The sequence below is a fragment of the Humulus lupulus genome, chromosome 4, assembly GCF_963169125.1.
Source record: "Humulus lupulus chromosome 4, drHumLupu1.1, whole genome shotgun sequence".
NCBI classification, from domain to species: domain Eukaryota; kingdom Viridiplantae; phylum Streptophyta; class Magnoliopsida; order Rosales; family Cannabaceae; genus Humulus; species Humulus lupulus.
Window position 1 is genome coordinate 232,361,168 of NC_084796.1, and position 19,019 is coordinate 232,380,186.

Genomic DNA, 19,019 nt, shown 5'->3' on the forward strand with positions numbered 1-19,019 from the left:
GATAAAGTACTACGAAATAAGACGATTCCTCTTGTTAAAGTATTGTGGAGGAATAGTAGGGTCGAGGAGGCAACCTGGGAGCTTGAGTCAGCGATGCGGGATTAGTATCCCGAGTTGTTCAGGTAAATTTCGAGGACGAAATTCACATTAGGAGGGGATAGTTGTAACGACCCAAATTTACTAATAAGGCTTAAGGGCCTTGATTAGTGCGTCAGGAGGGCATAATTGGATTATATGTGATTTAATGATTTAAAAGCATGTTATATGATTATTTGAATATCTGTGATGCATGACTATGTGTATTAGTATGCATGTAGGCCCTGATTAGGTTAGAAGGGCATAATCGTAATTTTGGCCCGTTGAGGGCATTATTGTATATATTTGTGATAAATTTTCGAGACCACATTATTATGTGGATATATTTGTAATCTGTGATTCGAGGCGATCCTAGTGAGCAGTTTAGCGAAAAAGTCACGGCGGGGATTTATACCCGGCTTGGGTCGGGCCTGGGGGTATTTCTGGGAATTTAGAGAATATATTGGAGTCTATTTTGGTATTAGGGAATATAATTGGTGATTGGTTAGGTGTCGGGAAGTAAGCGGTAAATATTAGAAACACTCGAGGAGTTGGCGGGAATTGGGTGAAATGACCAAAATGCCCCTAGGTTGATTTAAAGGCTTAGGGATAAAGGGGAGGGAAAATTGGTCATTTGGCTTATAAGGGATAAGTATTATTAAGTTTTATGCCTTAGTGGAATATGTAGAAGGTCTTAGAAGTATGAAGGAAGAAAAGAAGAGAAAAGGGGAAAAGGGAGAATTGGAAGTCTATATTTCTCTCTCTTGGTTGGAGGTTTCTTCCTCAATTCTTGAAGGAGTTTGGAGCTAAAACTCAGAGGGAGTCTAGGCAGGAGCTTAAGGCTAAGATCTTTGGTCAGGCTTGAGGAATTAGCAAGGAGTTAGCAAGAGTAATCCATCCACTTGAGGTAAGGTCTAAGGTTGTTTTCTTCAGTTTTTGGTTTTATGTAAACATGGATTTTGAGCGGATTTTTTATGGGGAATTCTAGGGAGTTGAGGCTGAAGCTTTGAGGAGGTGAAGGCTAAGCTAGTGTGGAGGATAACCTAAGTTGAGCTCATCCATCAAAGGTAAGAAACTCTGGTTTAAGTTTTGTGAATTCTGTTGTTTTGCAGAGATTTTGAGCTCTAGGATCAGCCATGGTGAGTTTTGTGATTTGGAGTGCATGTGATTGAGTTTTGTGTGGTTGGGACTTATGGGATGAGTGGAGGATGTTGGGAGATTTTCTTTGAAGTTTGGTTGAGGTTTGGTTGAGTTTTGAGTAGGTTTAGCTCGGGAAAATTCGAAGGAGAAAATGTTGTGCTAGGCTGTGCTGTGACTAGCGCTACAGCGCTAAATACTGGGCACTGTAGTGCTACGCTCTAAAGTTCCAGAGCCTTTTGGCTCTGTTTGTAGCGCTATAGCGCTCTCCTTAGGGCGCTGTAGCGCTACCCTATTTCCAGAAAGGGGTTTTTGGGTTATTTCTAAGGGCTTTTGCTCGGGGGTTCGGGGTTTGATTCCACCACCCCGTTTCGTGGAATTAGGGCTTCCCAAAGGCTCGGGATTGGTCCCGAGGTTAGGTTTTGGACTTGAGGTTTGGTGATGATTCTGATCTATGGCTGTGACTAGGTGTACGCTGGGGCTCGGACGGGATCGTGCTTGAGGATCAAATTGAACAAAGTTAGCGAATTTAAAGGTAAGAAAACTGCACCCGGTTATGTGTTTGCGATGGGACTAAGAGCTCCCTATATCTGTATGATGTCATAGATGGTATTATTCCAGGGGACATGTGATAAACGGCCTAAGGCTGTCGTCACTAATACTTGCGCACAGGGCGCGGCTCGCCCACTGGTAGTTGAGGACAGCTTAATATTCACTGAGCTCGGTTTAAGCGGACCGGAGACAGTGGGATAAATAGAGGGTGCGGCCTAAGGGCGTTAACCCTAGTTATCATATGTGATTTGATTACTGATATGAAATGATATACTTGGTATGTTGAATACTTGATTAATGTGAATGCTTAGACTGTTGAGTACATGCTTATGCAGTATGGGTTATCTAATTGTCTGTTGAATGATTATGCTCTGTGTGTTTTCTTGTTGGGCCTTGGCTCACGGGTGCTACGTGGTGCAGGTAAAGGCAAAGGCAAGTTGGACCCACCCTGAGATGGAGAGCTGCGGGGCTGAATGTACATAGTCAGCTGATCGGCCGCCACGGTCGATGAGTGGAACAGGACAAGGAAAGCCTATTTGTCTATTTTGCCTTAGAGTGGCTAGCAACTGTATTTAAATCATAAATCTTTTGTAAACGGTCTTAAACTTATTAATTTTGGGATCCCATGTAAAAAGAAAATGTTTATTTATAAGAGATGAAGCTTTTGAGACCAAAATATTTTAACCCTAGTTCAACCATAGTTTCACTAACACATTTCTAACTAAATGACTTGATTAGCAAGTCTTGCACCTTTATAAACACACAGTGTAACGGTCTTGGCTATCGAGGGCGTTACAAATGTTATCCCTACAAAATTCAGGGATGATGTGGTGAATGAGAAAGCGGCACGTCACATCACATATCAAGGAAAAATGATGAAGTATTGAAAAAAGGCCGATAAGCAAAAAGAGATAGGTTCAAGACCTATAGGGAAGTCGACCAGGCCTAAACCCCCTAGGGATGGTCGGCCTAGCCCTAGCCCATAGGGGTGGCTAGCTTGACCCCAACCCCTAGGGGTGGTTGGCCTGAGATGTTCAAAAACCCCTTGGGGTGGTCGGCCCACCCTATCCTTCATAGGGTCGTCGGCCTACACTCCTGAAAAATAGGTAAAACTCATGCTCGTTCTTACTGAGATCAACATGCCTAATACCCAGAAGATCAACAGGCCTAGCACCCAGAAGATCACAGGCCTAGCACCCAGAAGATCACAGTCCTAGCACCCAGAGGACGAACGGGCCTAGCATCCAAGCTCTAAAGGGTCGTCGAGCCTAGCACCTAAGTCTCATAGACTAATCTAGACATAGCATTTTCCCAGAGGTTTCAATCGTGCATTGTCTAACATAATCCAGAGAAACAACGAGAAAACTCACGATCTCATAATCATGGGGAGGTGGGCACATATCTCCACTACCTAATAATCGTGTACCAAACCACGATCCTAGTACTATTGATCATGTAACAACCCCTGGGTACTATAAATAAAGGACACAGGGCTTCATTGAAGGGGATTTGACGAATCTTTTGGGAGATACTCTGGGCAAATTAGCAACGAGTGAATACTTCTGTTCATCAGTGTAATTTTCTATCAAGTAATTCAATACTAAAAACTAAGTGGATTATGTTATTACTATTTATCAGAACATGGTTGAACTGCTATAAATTCCTGTGTGTTTGTTTAAGATATTTGTACTCTATTGTATTTTATATTCTTTCCGTTCAAAATGTGTCGTATATTGTACATATGACCGTTGGCCATTTTCACAGATCAACAACAACAACAATAATAATATTTTATAATATTTGAATTTATATCGATATAATTATTAAATATATAGTCGTGTATTATATATTATTATAATACTGATATTTTATAATATTTGAATTTATATTAATATAATTAATAAATATCTAATGATATTTTATAATATTTAAATTTATATTAAAATAATTAATAAATATTTATTTTTAATTGATTTTAAAAGTATATTCCATTAAATATTCGGAATATTTTGTTAAAGTTATAAAAAAAATAGTTAAAACCAAGCATTTATGTTATCTATACACTAGATTTGTACATCTACGTACATTAAAATAATCTTTATTGAAAAAAATTAGACCAACCTATATATTAATCCTAACTCTACCACTGCTCGCAATTAAAATATAGTTATTAGAAGCTAAGGACTTAAAAATTATCTCATTGGGTGCCCTAAAGATTTAACTATAATACATCGCTCTAATACTAATATATTTGTCACCAAATGTAACTAAGCTTTTAAAGCTTCATTAAATTTTTTTTTTTATCTTTTTTTTTTCTCTCTCATTTAGTTATTTATTATTTTTTTTAACTAATAAATAATATTTATAAATATAATATTTAAATAAAGTGTGAAGTAAAATAAAAAAAATAGTATTTTAACGAAGTATTTTGAAAGATGGCATTGCTCTTGGCTTTTATATTTATAACAGCCTTAATTTAAAACATGGAGGCAGAGAAGTTACTAAAACAATTGGTCAAAATAATTATTTTTATTTCTTATAATAATAAATACGGCATTAATGACGGTCAGGTCAATACACCTATACTTTTAATATACATAAATGAAAATTATTATATGTATTTAGATGGTAGATGTATTTTTTATGAGGTATTTTGAAAGATGGTAGTGCTCTTGGCTTTTATATTTATAACAACCTTAATTTAAAACATGGAGTCAGAGAAGTTACTAATACAATTACTCAAAAGAATTGTTTTGTATTTCTTATAATAATAAACACTGGCATTAATTACGGTCAGGTCAATACACCTATACTTTTAATATACATATATAAAAATTATTATATATATTTATATGGTAGATGTATATATATTGACACTAAGTAAAATACACAATACAACACTGGTAAAGACTAATAGAAAGAGAAAAGTGGAGAAAAGATCTTCATGGCAGCGCCACACCCACACGTAGTAATTTTTCCTTTCATGGCTCAAGGTCATACCCTTCCATTATTAGACCTGGCCAAAGCTCTTTCCTCCAAGAAAATCGACGTGACCATCATAACAACACCGTCCAACGCCAAATCCATCCTTCACCACCTTTCCAAACACCCCAACATCCGCCTACTCCAACTTCCTTTCCCCACCGTTCATGGCCTCCCACATGGCTGTGAAAACACCTCCCAACTCCCCTCCATGGATCTCCACCCTACTTTTCTCATTGCCACCAAAAGACTCCAACAGCCCTTCCAACTCGCCTTAAACCACATGAAACAATCGCGTTCCCTCCCTCTTTGTGTCGTTTCAGATTTCTTCTTGGGTTTTACTCAACCCGTTTGCCAAGCTTTTGGGATCCCTAGGTTGGTTTTTCATGGCATGGGCGTTGTCCCGATGGCCATATGTAAAGCCTCTTGGGCCCGTAATCCGGGTTTGGACTCCGACTCGGATCCTATAGACTTACCTGGGTTTGAGCTTCCTTTTGTCTTGACAGTTTCGGATTTGCCCCGTGACGTGGTCAACTCTTTGGATCTCCATAACCCGATGTCTGAGTTTTTGGAAGAGGTCGGAGAAGCCGATCTCAACAGCTGGGGGGTAATAGTCAACAGCTTCTTGGATCTTGAAATGGGTCGAGTTTCTAATTTCGAATCTTTTTATAGAAATGGAGCTAGAGCTTGGTGTATCGGGCCTCTTAACCTGTATGACAGAGATTTTAACCCGCAAAACGAACCGTTTGATAAGAATAACGTAATGAAATGGCTAGAAGATCAGGAATCAAGATCCAGGTCGGTGCTATACGTGTCGTTTGGGTCCCAAGCTGACGTTTCAGACGCCCAGTTAGACGAGGTGGCCTTCGGGTTGGAGGAGTCGGAGGTTCCGTTTTTTTGGGTGGTGAGATCCAAGACTTGGAGTCCACAAAACGTCATGAAAGAGAGGTTAAACGACAAGGGATTGATCGTGTCGGATTGGGTTGATCAACGACGGATATTGTCCCACGTGTCAGTAGGGGGTTTTCTGAGTCACTGCGGGTGGAACTCAGTTCTTGAAAGCTTATCGGTGGGGGTGCCGATCCTGGCTTGGCCGATGATAGCGGAGCAAGGGTTGAACGCGAAGGTTGTCGTTGACGGACTCGGGGCTGGTATTCGGGTCAGATCAAACGCAGTGTCAGATGTGTCTGGAGACGGTGTCGTTTCGAGACAGGCGATCAGTAAAGGCGTGAGGGAGTTGATGGGACCTGGAGAGAAGGGAAGGAACGTTAGAGAGAAAGCTCAGGTTTTGGGTGGCGTCGCTCGCCGAGCTGTGGAAGAAGGCGGTTCGTCCTTTCTAACACTTGATGAGCTTTTACGTAAACTGCAATTTCAATGTTGAATTTGACCTTTAACTTAATTATTAAGGTCTACAGAAGTAAAAATCCGAAGTGTAGTGATTCCCAAAAAATAAATAATAATAATGAGAAAATAGGATGTGTGAAAATATGGATTCATTTTTAATATATATCTATAATAATAATATAATAGAAGCATGCATGCATGTATCATGATGACAAAGCTTTGGGTATATTTTCTCTAAAATATAATTAATTTTTATGACTAGACGTAATAAAAACTCAGTTTTTTTAAGTTCTTTTTTCTTTTAATAAAAGTTTGTATTATGTTAATTTGTCTTATGAGTAGAGGTGTAAATACGGGCATGATTTTCTAGTATGGCACGAAACCGACACAAGTTCGGGAGGTACGAGCACAACACAACACGAAAAAATATGAGTTTGGGCCACACACGACACGAATTGAAAATTAGTACGGCACGACACGGCCCGACAAGCCCGAAGGCACGACACAAAAGCACAAACAAACTAGCCCGAAAGCACGACACGATAAAAAGTCTGATATATTGACATTAATAATCATAATAAATTTTTATTTGTCAATTATTAATAAATTAAAATTATAATAGAAGTCTTATTTTTCTCAATGTTTATATTTTTATAATTATATTAATTTATTTTAAGATTTGTGAGTTAAATTTTTTAGCATTTATTAGTAGGTATTAAAATTCTAATAATTATCTTTGATATAATTTTGTGTAAAATATTGTTAAAAAACATATAAAAATATCTAAAATTGTAATTTAAACAAATAAATGTATTTGATTTTGTGGTGAGTCCATTGATGGTTAAATAAGAAGAGGAAGGTTCAATTTTCCATTCTCATATTTTTTTATAATTATAAAATGGACCCAGATTTGAGCCTATGAATCGTGTTGGGCCTACTCTTTTAAGAATGAGCCCGACCCGAATTAGCAAAAGCACGAAAATATGAACTGGGCGGGCCGGCCACATTTAGAGCTGTACTTAAGTGTATGAGTTGAGGTCAATAGAAGCATTTTGGCTTCTTATAAAATCTGAGTTTTTTTATTCTTTATTTCTTAATAAGAGATTATTTTATTATTAAATACAAATAATATTATGCGTAGCTCAAATACTTGAATGAAGAAGAGTTTTTATTTTATTTTATTTATATGTTCCAAGGAAACAAATAACTCTGATTCATTATATATACATCTCACTAATTTCTTGACCCAACATGGTGAGGTGTATGTATCTTTTAAAACTTTAGTTGTATATATCTTTTGCAACTGTTTCTAACTAATACTAATGTCTAATTCTATATAAGTACTTTGAAACTGACAATATTACATGGGGTTTGAATTTTGAAGTCCACTTGTACATATCTTTTATATATATATATATATATATATATAGTTTGAATTTATGTTTTTATTGGTACATTCCAATATATAAAATTATGTTAGTATTAACATCAAACCAGGCATCTCACGGGGTTATGTGCGGTAGGCACATCTGGTAGTATACAATGGGCATATATCTTCGGATCTCATTTTCTCATATTAAAATAAACATTTTGAATTGCTTATGTAACTCTATATAACATTTTGTAATGGTACCTTTTCCTATGTTACAAAAGACAATAAAATGTTAATGCAATAGTATACATCTCAAAATAAAGACAACGTGTCACGTAAAAATTGAGCTGGTTACTAATAAAAGTTAGGAAAATGATACGACAAATTCTCGTGATATGTTATCTTGAATGACATAAAGTGTTTCTTTTATTAATTTATTAGCTTTTTGTTGTACTTTTTTTTTTTATATGACTCAAAACTAATAAACTAATAGCTTTTTTTTTTTTTTTTAATATGACTCAAAAACTAATAAACTAATACTTTTTTTTATATAGTGAAAATTACATTTTATATGGAGTTTTCAATAAAGTTTTCAAAAATATGAATTTTTTTTTACAAGTATTATCTTATAGCTTTTTAAAACTTGTATTCCTTTTTATGGGATATTTTTCCTATATTTTTGTAAAAAAATTATTATTATGTCATATTTTTGTAATAAATCATTATTATGCTATATTTTTTTTCCATAATCATATTTTTTTTAATTAAATTTGTCTATACAAACCAAGAAAAGTTTAATTACCATATTTTTACATATTAATAGCTAAAAATCCATATTTATGAAAAAATGCCTTTTTTATATAACTCAAAACTAACATCTACTTTATAGAATGGAAATAGAGTGTCCACTTTTTTTCCGCTCCGTCCAAAATAGAGACACGTGATTATTTTTTTGAATTAAAATCAAGATGTTAGAGAGTTGACTTTTATTTTGTCTAATGTTAGAGAGTTAGCTAGTAGTGATATTTTAGTTATCAAGATATTTTTTTTAAGGGATAATAGTGGCAAAAATACCAAATATCACTACACCAAAAATATTCATTTTGTGTCAGTCAAACGAATCAATTCATGCAGTTAACTGACGCAGTTGATAATTAGCATATGTGTGAGGGGCACTACCACAAACGAAATGATATTTGCGTCAGTTAGAATACTGACGATGTTAGTGGGAGCCTTTTGAGTCAGTGGGGGCATCAACTCAAACGTTCGGTTAGCGTTAGTGGAGCACTGGTGCTAACGCCCCTCTGCAATTATATAAGCCCTCTTCGTTCCCCCCCACCCACCCACCAAGCCATTTGTAAAAAAAATATTATTATGCTATATTTTTGTAATAAATCATTATTATGCCATATTTTTTTTCCCATAATCTGATTTTTTTTAATTAAATTTGTCCATACAAACCAAGAAAAGTTTAATTACCATATTTTTGCATATTAATAGCTAAAAAGCCATATTTATGAAAAAATGCCTTTTTTATATGACCCAAAACTAACATCTACTCTATAGAGTGGAAATAGAGTGTCCACCTTTTTTCCGCTCCGTCCTGAATAGAGACTCGTGATTATTTTTTTGAATTAAAATCAAGATGTTAGAGAGTTGACTTTTATTTTGTCTAATGTTAGAGAGTTAGCTAGTAGTGATATTTTAGTTATCAAGATATTTTTTTTAAGGGATAATAGTGGCAAAAATACCAAATATCACTACACCAAAATATTCATTTTGTGTCAGTCAAACGAATCAATTCATGCAGTTAACTGACGCAGTTGATAATTAGCATATGTGTGAGGGGCACTACCACAAACGAAATGATATTTGCGTCAGTTAGAATACTGACGATGTTAGTGGGAGCCTTGTGAGTCAGTGGGGGCACTGACTCAAACGTTCGGTTAGCGTTAGTGGAGCACTGGCGCTAATGCCCCTGCGCAATTATATAAGCCATCTTCGTCCCCCCACCCACCAAGCCATTTGCCCTAACATTTCAGAAGAAGAAAAAACTGAGTGTTTTCTCTCTAAAACCTTATACATAGTTTTTTTCGAATTTTTTGTGTAGATTTTTTATTTTTGAAGATTATTGTTTGAAAACCCAATTTTTTTTTTTGGGATTTGCTGCTTCAAGAACCTACATTACTCAATTACCACAAGTAAATGCAATTTTATTAATTTTTATGAATTAAATTTAATTTTTGTGATTTTTTTTTTCATGAAATAGCTATATTTTGGATTTTTAAAATTTTGGTTAGTTTTATATTGAGATTATGTATGTTTTAGGTTTAAACTTTGCATTTTATTATTTTATTTTTTTAGAATTTTTTTATTATAATTTCCTTATTTTTTGTTAACTTTTTTATTTTTTTTATTAAATTTAATTTTCGGTTTTATTATGTAAATGGGTATATAGATTAGTTTGTATATTTTCTATAAGTTCCACTTTATTAATTATTTAGTTTTAATATTTTTAGTAAATTTTTCTTTATATTTTGTTAACTTTTTAATTTTTTTTTAATTTTGGGTTTAATAGTTTGAATATGTATGTATATATATATATTAAATTGTTTATTTTCTTTAAGTTTTACTTTATTATTTTTTTAGTTAAAATGTTTTTAGTATATTTTTCTTTATGTTTTGTTAACTTTTTTTTTAAAAAAAATTATTTAATGTCGGGTTTAAGTATTTAAATGGGTATGTATACTTAAATTATGTGTTTTCTTTAAGTTTCACTTTATTGTTTATTTAGTTATAATAGTTTTAGTATATTTTTCTTTATATTTTGTTAGCTTTTTCATTTATTTTTGTTTATTAATATATTTGAATATGGTTTTTGTTGACGAATTTGTTGGTGAGGTCAAGCTTTAAAAGATTTTATATTGGAGCTAATATTTTTTACTTTAATATATAATTAAGATATTGAACTTAGTGGAATGTGTAGGAATTATAAATCAGTGGAGATAGATTGTGAGACTGTGTGCTACGATGATATAAGGCTAGAGTTATGCATTTTTCAATTGATTAATTAGTTTGTTGTGTTTATGTGATGAATATATATTCATTTAAATTTGGGAAATGTGATAGAAATAGGAGAAATGCTGCTCAATTTTTTTTAGATTTAGTAATATAAGAATTATGCATATTTGATTGATATGTTGAATACTTTTTGTGTATAATACACTACAAGAAATTCAACATTTACCTACCAATATTAATTGTAGGTAAAGATAGCGTATTGGTAGGTAAATCATTTTACCTACATATTTTGATCAATACTGTATTGATAGGTAATAGTTAGTCGAGAAAGGTACCATTGCCTACGATTGACATATCGGTAGGTAAAACTCACGTGGACCCCACAGAAATGACTTGGACTTGTTTGACATGACATCTTATGTGGCAACTGGCGTGGCAATCCTCGTGGCAATTTTATAGTGGAACACGTGGCACACATTTGTTGGACCAGTTGGAACTTAATGATTGGGTTACTTATCTCATTTTTATTGATTATGTGCCTCTATATGATTGGTCCACGTTGCATGATGTGGTATACTTAATTTTACCTACACTTATTTATTGGTAAATAAATATTTTTCAATATATAATTTTAATTATATATTTAAATTTAATTTAATATAAATAATAAATAAAAGTAATTAATTTTAAAAATATTTAACATTTTTGTCGAATAAATTATTTAGCATTAATAATAAAATAAACAAAAATATATTATAAAATATTTATTGCTTATTAAAAATGAGTGTTAAACTAATTACATTTCATAAAAAATATCAACAAGTCTATTATTCACTTTGAGATTATTACACGAGAGCCTCCTTTTTCTCTAAACTGAACTTGTGATTGTCAATGATGTCTTTGTGAGGTGGACGCTGACGATGGTTGGAGGTGGGGTTCGGGTTGGCAACAATGAGAAAATATAATTAATCTAAACACAATAATTATCCTCAATTTAATCATCATAAGGATTTCAGAAAATATGACTTATTATTATGTGCATTTATGACACTTGATATACCAACATATATTAAAAAACAAATATATGAGCACATCAAGTCTCATAATCACCAACATAAAATAAAATCATTTATCAACATCACAGGCAAAAAAAATAAAAATCAAAGTAGCATAATGATACAAATCAGAAAAAGAAAATATAAGTCAACATTCAAAACTACATTTAATAGGCAATATGCATTGAAAAATAGAATTCATGTGATAAAACAAAGAAGTTCATATGCAGTATATATGAACATGTAAACAATGATGAAGATAATACAAACTAGATTCAAAGTTAACATACAAAAATCTCAAAATAAAAAGTAGATGTCTCTTCTCCTTTTTTTTAAAAGAAAAACAGATTCATATATATAATCAATGAACATAATACATAAATCAAATACCAAACACAAAATTTTCACACTTTAAAAAAATCATATTCAAAACATATTTGTATACAGAACAAAAATCAAATTCAAACACACAAAACTCTTAAACTCAAAAACTAGTTATCTTTCCAAAAACAAAGTTCACCCTACAATATCAATATCAATATCAAAGTTCACCCTACAAACCAGAAAGCAGAGCATGCTAAAAATAGAGAAACACTTGAGATTAATGCAAAACTTTGGAAATAGAAAAACAAAGAAATATGTAAAAGCAAATATCTAAATATGAAAAACCTGTTAAATCTTAGTACAGGAACAAAGAATCAGAATCACTAATGCAGTAAACTTATTAAATTAATCTACATCCTAGATCTGAATATCAATATCAATAACAAAGTACATAAAAAAACTCCAAATATGAATATAGCAACAAAGTATCAATTTATTGATGATAGCACAAGAAACAAGCAACAAGAAATCAAGAAATTCAATGAGATTGTACATAAATAATACTCAAACAGATTGAAAAGTCATATTCAAACAGATCTCATTGGTGACGAAATTCTGAAACAAAACACAATATAAATTATTTTATAGTGCAATTAGTTTATTTAATCATAAATGTATTTTAAAAAGTCTATAGTGTTTACTTAACAAAATCATAGATTAAGTCGGTTTTAAAGTAGGAAACAATGATTCAAAAGAATACAAACAAGAAAAAAAATTGGTATTTTAGGCACAATCAAGTTGTAATTAGAAACAAAGTACCAAGAAAATATACTGAAGAACAAAAACTTTGCTCAGTCAAGCTGTAATAGAGTGTGACCTCAAAGATTAAAAAATATTATAAATCATGCCTCATAATCAAACATAGACCTCAAACAATGAACAAGATCACCAAATCCCTATTGGCTAGGAATCAAGCTATAATCATAAACAAAATACCAAAGTAAATATACAGGAAAAAAAAAAACTTTGCTCAATCATGTCTCATAATCAAATTTTTCTTAAAAATCTTACTTAATCAAGCTGCAATAGAGTGAAACCCCAAAACAAAAAATCTAAACAATATACTATATATATAAATAACAATTGAAAGGCAGAACAATGGATCATCATTAATACTTCACATTAGTGGAGATTTAATCAAAATGAATCATAAACATATTCCCCAAAGCCACTAAGCCAATTTTTCTGAAACTTAAAGCCACAAAACCAGATTAAAGCAATGAAACATAACTGTAATCTAAACAAAAACAAAACTCAAACTCGTAGGATAATAAAACTAACTAATCATTAAAACAAATTTTCTCAAAGCATACATCTAAACCTTATACTAAATATACATAGAAAATAACAATGAAAAGGCCTCAGAATAATGGATCATCATTAATCCTTCATATTAGTGGGGATTTAATCAAAATGGATCATAAAAATATACCTCAAAGTCACCAAGCCAACATTCTGAAACTCACAAAGCCACTGAGCCAAGTGAATCGAAATCTCAAACCCCCCGAGATAATCAAAACAAATAGAAATCACAAAATGGTATCCCTGTTAAGTAAGCATGGTTAAAATAGCCAAAATGACAACACCCATAAATCTAAACAAGTTCAATACCCATACTTACAAAAATAAAATGGAGTGTCGAAGGATGACAGAGTTGTATGGATGCCACAACTTAGAACCCCACAATTCAGAGAAGGAGGCGGCAGCATCGACCAAGACCACTCGTCAATGGAGGTCCAGATTAGAGATGGAGGCGGCGACAACGGCTAAGAATACTCATCAGAGGCAGGTTCAAGAAAAGAGGTGAAGGCATCTCGGTTCAACAACGAAGAAGAAAGCCTCTAGGTTGATTCAAGAATATAGATAAAGGAAACTAGAAATGAAGGCACTCGAACTAGACAAAGGAAGGCACCCGATGCTCAACCATGGAGATTAAGGGTCTCAGCCATGGTTTGATGGTGGAGGCAGTGCTCAGAGAAGAGAGAAAAGAGAGGCAAAGCTCGAAGAAGAGAGAGGCGGTGCTCGAAGAAGAGAGAAAAGAGAGGCAAAGTTTGGAGAAGAGAGAAGAGAGAGGCGGTGCTCGGAGAAGAGAACAGAGAGAGGCGGCTGTGTTTGGAAGAGAGAAGCTTAAGTGTTTAAGATATATGTTAGGGTTTAGGTTTATAAGTATAAATTTATATTAAATAATAAATTTATTTATGTTAGTATTATATTTATATTTATTGATAAAATAATGTGTTAATTATAAAATAAGTATGGTCACACAAATGTTGTAGACACATTAGCATTGATTTAATAAAATTTTTAAATTAAAATAAAATTGGTGGGAAAAGGGAGCTCCAAAAGCAGAAAAATTTTCCCTCCAATATATACGTAGGTAAAACTCTTTACCTACCAATTTTATTGGTAGCGAAAAATTAATCTGAAATAGTTAATATATTTTGCAATATTTACTTACTAATAGTTTGTACCATTAAATATTGGTAGGTAAAACTCATCTTTACCTACAAATAAATATAAGTGGTAAGAAATTGGTAGGTAAATGTCAAATTTCTTGTAGTGATATGTGTTGTATATATGTATGTTTTTAAATTTTGGGAAGTGTGATAAAAATAAGGGAAATGCTGCCCAATTTTTTTGGACATATTGTTTCATTTATTTACTTGTCAATTAAGTAATTCAGGAACATGATGGAGGAACCAATGAAGCACGAGCTAAAAATCTCTTCGAACAATTTCTGTAGATGGAGCTAGAGACACAATTTCTAATTTGTCCATGGAATAACAAGTAAACCAACTTAATTTTATATCCATATACTTTTTTTGTTGATAAATATCTTACACAAAAGTTTTTTTGGTTGTAGCTTTCACTGGATGTTAGTATTGATTCAGCCACAAAGTCATTTGGTGACATTTTTGGACCCTGTAAATTCACATTTTCATCCAAAAATCAAGGAGATAATTATCATGTAAGTTATACATATTACTTAATCAATTTACGATTTCATCCAGACTCACATCTGAATAAATATTAATATTTTGTGTAGAGCATTAGATCAATATGATACACACTGAAGACAAAAATAGTCTATTAAACTAAAAGTTTGTGTTCCTAAAGTAAGTAAATTATTATTTTTCTTATTAAAGTTTTGGACATATTTTTATTATAATAACTTGCCCAATATGATACTTACATTTGTATAACTATGTTGTAATAGTGTCGAAACCAAACTAGGCCTGCCGAGTGTGGCTATTACATTATGAAGTTTGCTAGAGATTGGATTTCACAACCTAGACCGAAGACCTACTTGAAAAATGAGGTATTATTTTACTCTTTGAATTTTATGTAAACTATCGCTTATGATTTTATTTGGATGAATTAATTCTAACTTATTATTTTAAACATCTTAAATAGTTTAATAATACAACACCATATGCGACTGGCGAAATCAACGAGATAGGGGATGACTGGACTGAATCAATTTTGTCGTATCTCAGTTAGCAAATTAGCAAGTTTGGTGAGGAAACTTTAGTTTAAGTGTTTAATGCTTAGAAATTTAGAATACAATAGTTATAACTATAGACATAGATTAACTTTGAAATATGAATTACTTTTGTAGATTTAATAACAAATGTTAACTATACAAATGTTTATTGATTTATGGTGTTTTTTAATTTTGTTTACACTTCTGTTTTTCTATTTTTGTTGTTGTTTTGATGTTTTTGCTGCAATTTTTTTTTATCAAATAGGCCAGGGAAATTGGCATTAACATTTGCAGTTTTCTTGGTTAAACATTATGCGGTAGTTACTAACTGACGCAAAAAATCACGTTTTTTAGCTTTTGTGGCAATGGAGCACTGATGTAAACTAGCATGTCATTCGCGTCAGTGGGGCACTGATGCAAACATGACATTTGTGTCAGTGTGGCACTGACGCAAATTCCTGGCATTTGTGTCAGTGGATTAAAGTTAGGTATTTAAGTGCAACAATTACATAACCTTATGTATTTATGCCACTAATAACCCTAATTAAAAAGTTTTGTATTTTCCGAGCTTTTGACAATTGACTTTTCTGCAAGTTTTAGCATAGTAATTGCTTACAAGAGAAAATCTCAGATCCTCGCTACAGTGCACAACTGGTCCTATTTATAGGCAATCAGGTGCAATGGGCTTGGGTCGGATTAATCACGGCCCAAAAGGAATGTAATCATTGTTTACTCGCTAATGGAATTATAATACAAAGGATATTGCTTAATAAAACATATTAATTAGGGCCCATTAGGTCGGCTTGGGCAGAGCCAAGCCTTACAGCTACCAATAGTACATAACCTCAGACTGGTCTGTGTGGGCTTCTAAGGGGATCCTGGGGACAGGATCTGTCAGAGTAGTGGCAATACTGTTTCCTAGGAATATCATACGTTCTGTGTGTAACCTCTTCTACAGGTTAGTTGAGGAGACCAACTTTCGTGTTTCTTGGGGACATGTCGGCATCAGGGAAGATCAAACTTTCCCTATCCGGACGTCTGGTCCGGGTTCCTTTACTAATGTCCTGGTTCATTTACTAGAGTCCTGGTTCACTCACCAGGACAGGTTCATTCTTGACAAGGTCTATTCCCAGACTAGCGAGCCTGCTACCTCTATTGGTATCCCAGAGGATACGGATAGGTTGGGGCTGGGAAGATGAGTTGGGCTTGCATCTTGGTCCCGATTCCCTTGTTATGGTCGCGCCCATCGAATATTGTTGGGCTCATTGACTATTGGATCGTTAGGACTTTCTTCTTCCCTATTCTTCAGCCTCAAGATGGGCCTGGATCTCTTTGAGGGAGCCTATGGGCCCATTGCGGCATGCCACATGTCCAAATGGAAAACAGGGATAACATTTACCCCCCAAGTCTTCATTTGTGTTTGCATGGTGGAGACTTACCTCACTCTTCCGGATCAAATCCAAATATCCCAGTTTATTTCCTAGAAGATGAGTTCATTTACTTGGGGGTCGATTGGGCGATCCCCGTCCCTTCGAATTCATAATGTTTCGCACACGTGTCTTCAAGTTGATGGTATGTCTGTACCACTCGCACCTCATAGATCTGGAAATAATCTTTTGATTGTCCTAGTGACTGATGGATGTCAGCGTAATTTTAGAGGCGTCCCATCTGTACGAGAAAAATTGATAGGGTACTCGAGTGGGTTGTTTAATGTCTCCGCACCATCTGGGATTTTTGGATGGGGATAACTTTGAAATTTTCAATGTAGACAGTTGGATCAGGTAGGTGTGGATCGTTAATTGACAAATCCACGATCTAGTGCTCGATTGGGCTAATTAAAGTGTCTGAGTCATCCGGGACCGTTGGATGGGGATAATCTTGAGATCCCCATTTTGAACTGTTGGATCCCACAGTGGATTCCTGCCCTATAAATACCTCGATAGTTTCATTTCCAACTTTACACATTCTACATATTCAGAGCAAAAAAGAGAGCTTTTTATGTCCCAACTTGCCAACGAGCTTTTCCAGTGATTAGTCCATTTCCGTAGCTGTCTGTTTCCGATCATGCCTCTTTCCGTTCAACCATCAGACGATTTATTCCTGGTTCAGCCAGCAGATGAGTTGTTGTATCATCTTCTTAGATTTAAGGCTGAGATTCTGCCAAATTTGTCGCCTGAGATTTCACAAATTCCAAACCAAGCACCTCTCAGTAAGTTTTCTAGTCATTTTTCTATCTCTGTTTCTTTTTTTTTTTTTCTGTGATGTTTTTCCTACGACTATATAACTGTCAGGGCCGTGACCACCGTATAGGTTTGTCCTAGGTAGGATAGTGTAGGTCTGAATTGTAGATTTTCTAGGCGATAATTCTCGTCTAGTTGTCCCGGATCAATTCAGACATCCCAAGGTTGACTTGGAAGAATTAGAGAAACCTCTGATTTTTAGCTCCCAACTAAAGCTCCTGGGATCTTTATTGATCCCGGACTTTGCTCCACAAGGGACTTCTCCAAGCAGTTTTAGGAGAACCCCTGTACTTTAATCAATTTTCTCCGGTTTTGGTGCTAACTGCTTGGTTTTGTTTAATTTGTCGCTTCCAGGTCCCTGATCATGAGTCGTGGTGTCACTCTTCATTTGGAAGACATCATCCAGGTGGGCCCTTTAATCATGGAAGGGTCCAGACTCCCCACTGGCAACGCATGGGAAATGGACGGGGAGAAGAATGAGTTTCGGAACTACCAGATGCTACATCAGCTGGAGAAAGCCCTTGGAATAGAGATGACTCCGGGACTTTTCTACAACCGGTTGGCCCAGAAGGAAGAGAAGGCCCATATGGGAGAGGGCTTGTTCAGGGCCTGGAGCATGGGCCACATCAGTGTGGGATCCACTCTCCCGCTTCATAATTAATTCGCCCAGTTCCTCAAGTTTGTGGGGATCGTGCCCTTCCAGCTCCTCCCCCAAGCGTAAAAATTGCTCGCGGGATGGTTCATATTCTGCGCCTCGAAGGAGATCCCATCTCCAACTCCCACAGAGGTGCTGTATTTCTAAAAGTTGGAGTCGCAACTTAACTCCAAAGACAAGACGTGGGACAGATTCTATAGATTGAAAGCCCGTGGAATCAGTCCGACTCCATCCAGTACGTGGAAACACCCTTCGGATGTCAAAAATTATTGGTTCATGACATCTGGGTTCCTCCTAGAGAAAAACCCCACTTTGGTGCTGGAATTCTAGCGTATGGGTAAGTTGTTCTTTTCCATTTATTTTTTTCTTTAGCCATTAGTTTTATTTACTGGATACTCACAATCCTGGAACACAAGTCCATATGCTCATACCTGGCTCACCAAATCGATCCTGGAGTAGAAAAAATTCTACGCCACTCTGAGCATTGAGGAGTTTGACGTGGGGGGCTTCATAACTATGGAGAACCTTCGGCTGGTCAGGATGTTGGCTACTAACCAGTCGGTAGATGCTCCTAGCTTCCAAGGGCTGCAATGCAAAAGGGATCCTACGCTGAGGGAACAACTCGGGCTCATCCACATCGAAGCAGTGGAGGCCGCAACCAAGATGGATACGGAGAAAACGAAGAGGGAGCAAGCCCGTCAGGCGGAGAGGGCTGACT

The 19,019-nt window shown here is 34.8% G+C and overlaps 1 protein-coding gene across 1 annotated transcript; it reads left to right on the forward strand.

Annotated features, from left to right (window-relative positions):
- The first annotated feature begins 4,587 nt into the window (after window positions 1–4,587).
- LOC133831308 (UDP-glycosyltransferase 90A1-like) lies at window positions 4,588–6,390 on the forward strand. Its single transcript, XM_062261557.1, has one exon. It carries the CDS (start codon window positions 4,709–4,711, stop codon window positions 6,125–6,127), a length of 1,419 nt encoding a protein of 472 aa, XP_062117541.1. The 5' UTR covers window positions 4,588–4,708; the 3' UTR covers window positions 6,128–6,390.
- Window positions 6,391–19,019: the final 12,629 nt, after the last annotated feature.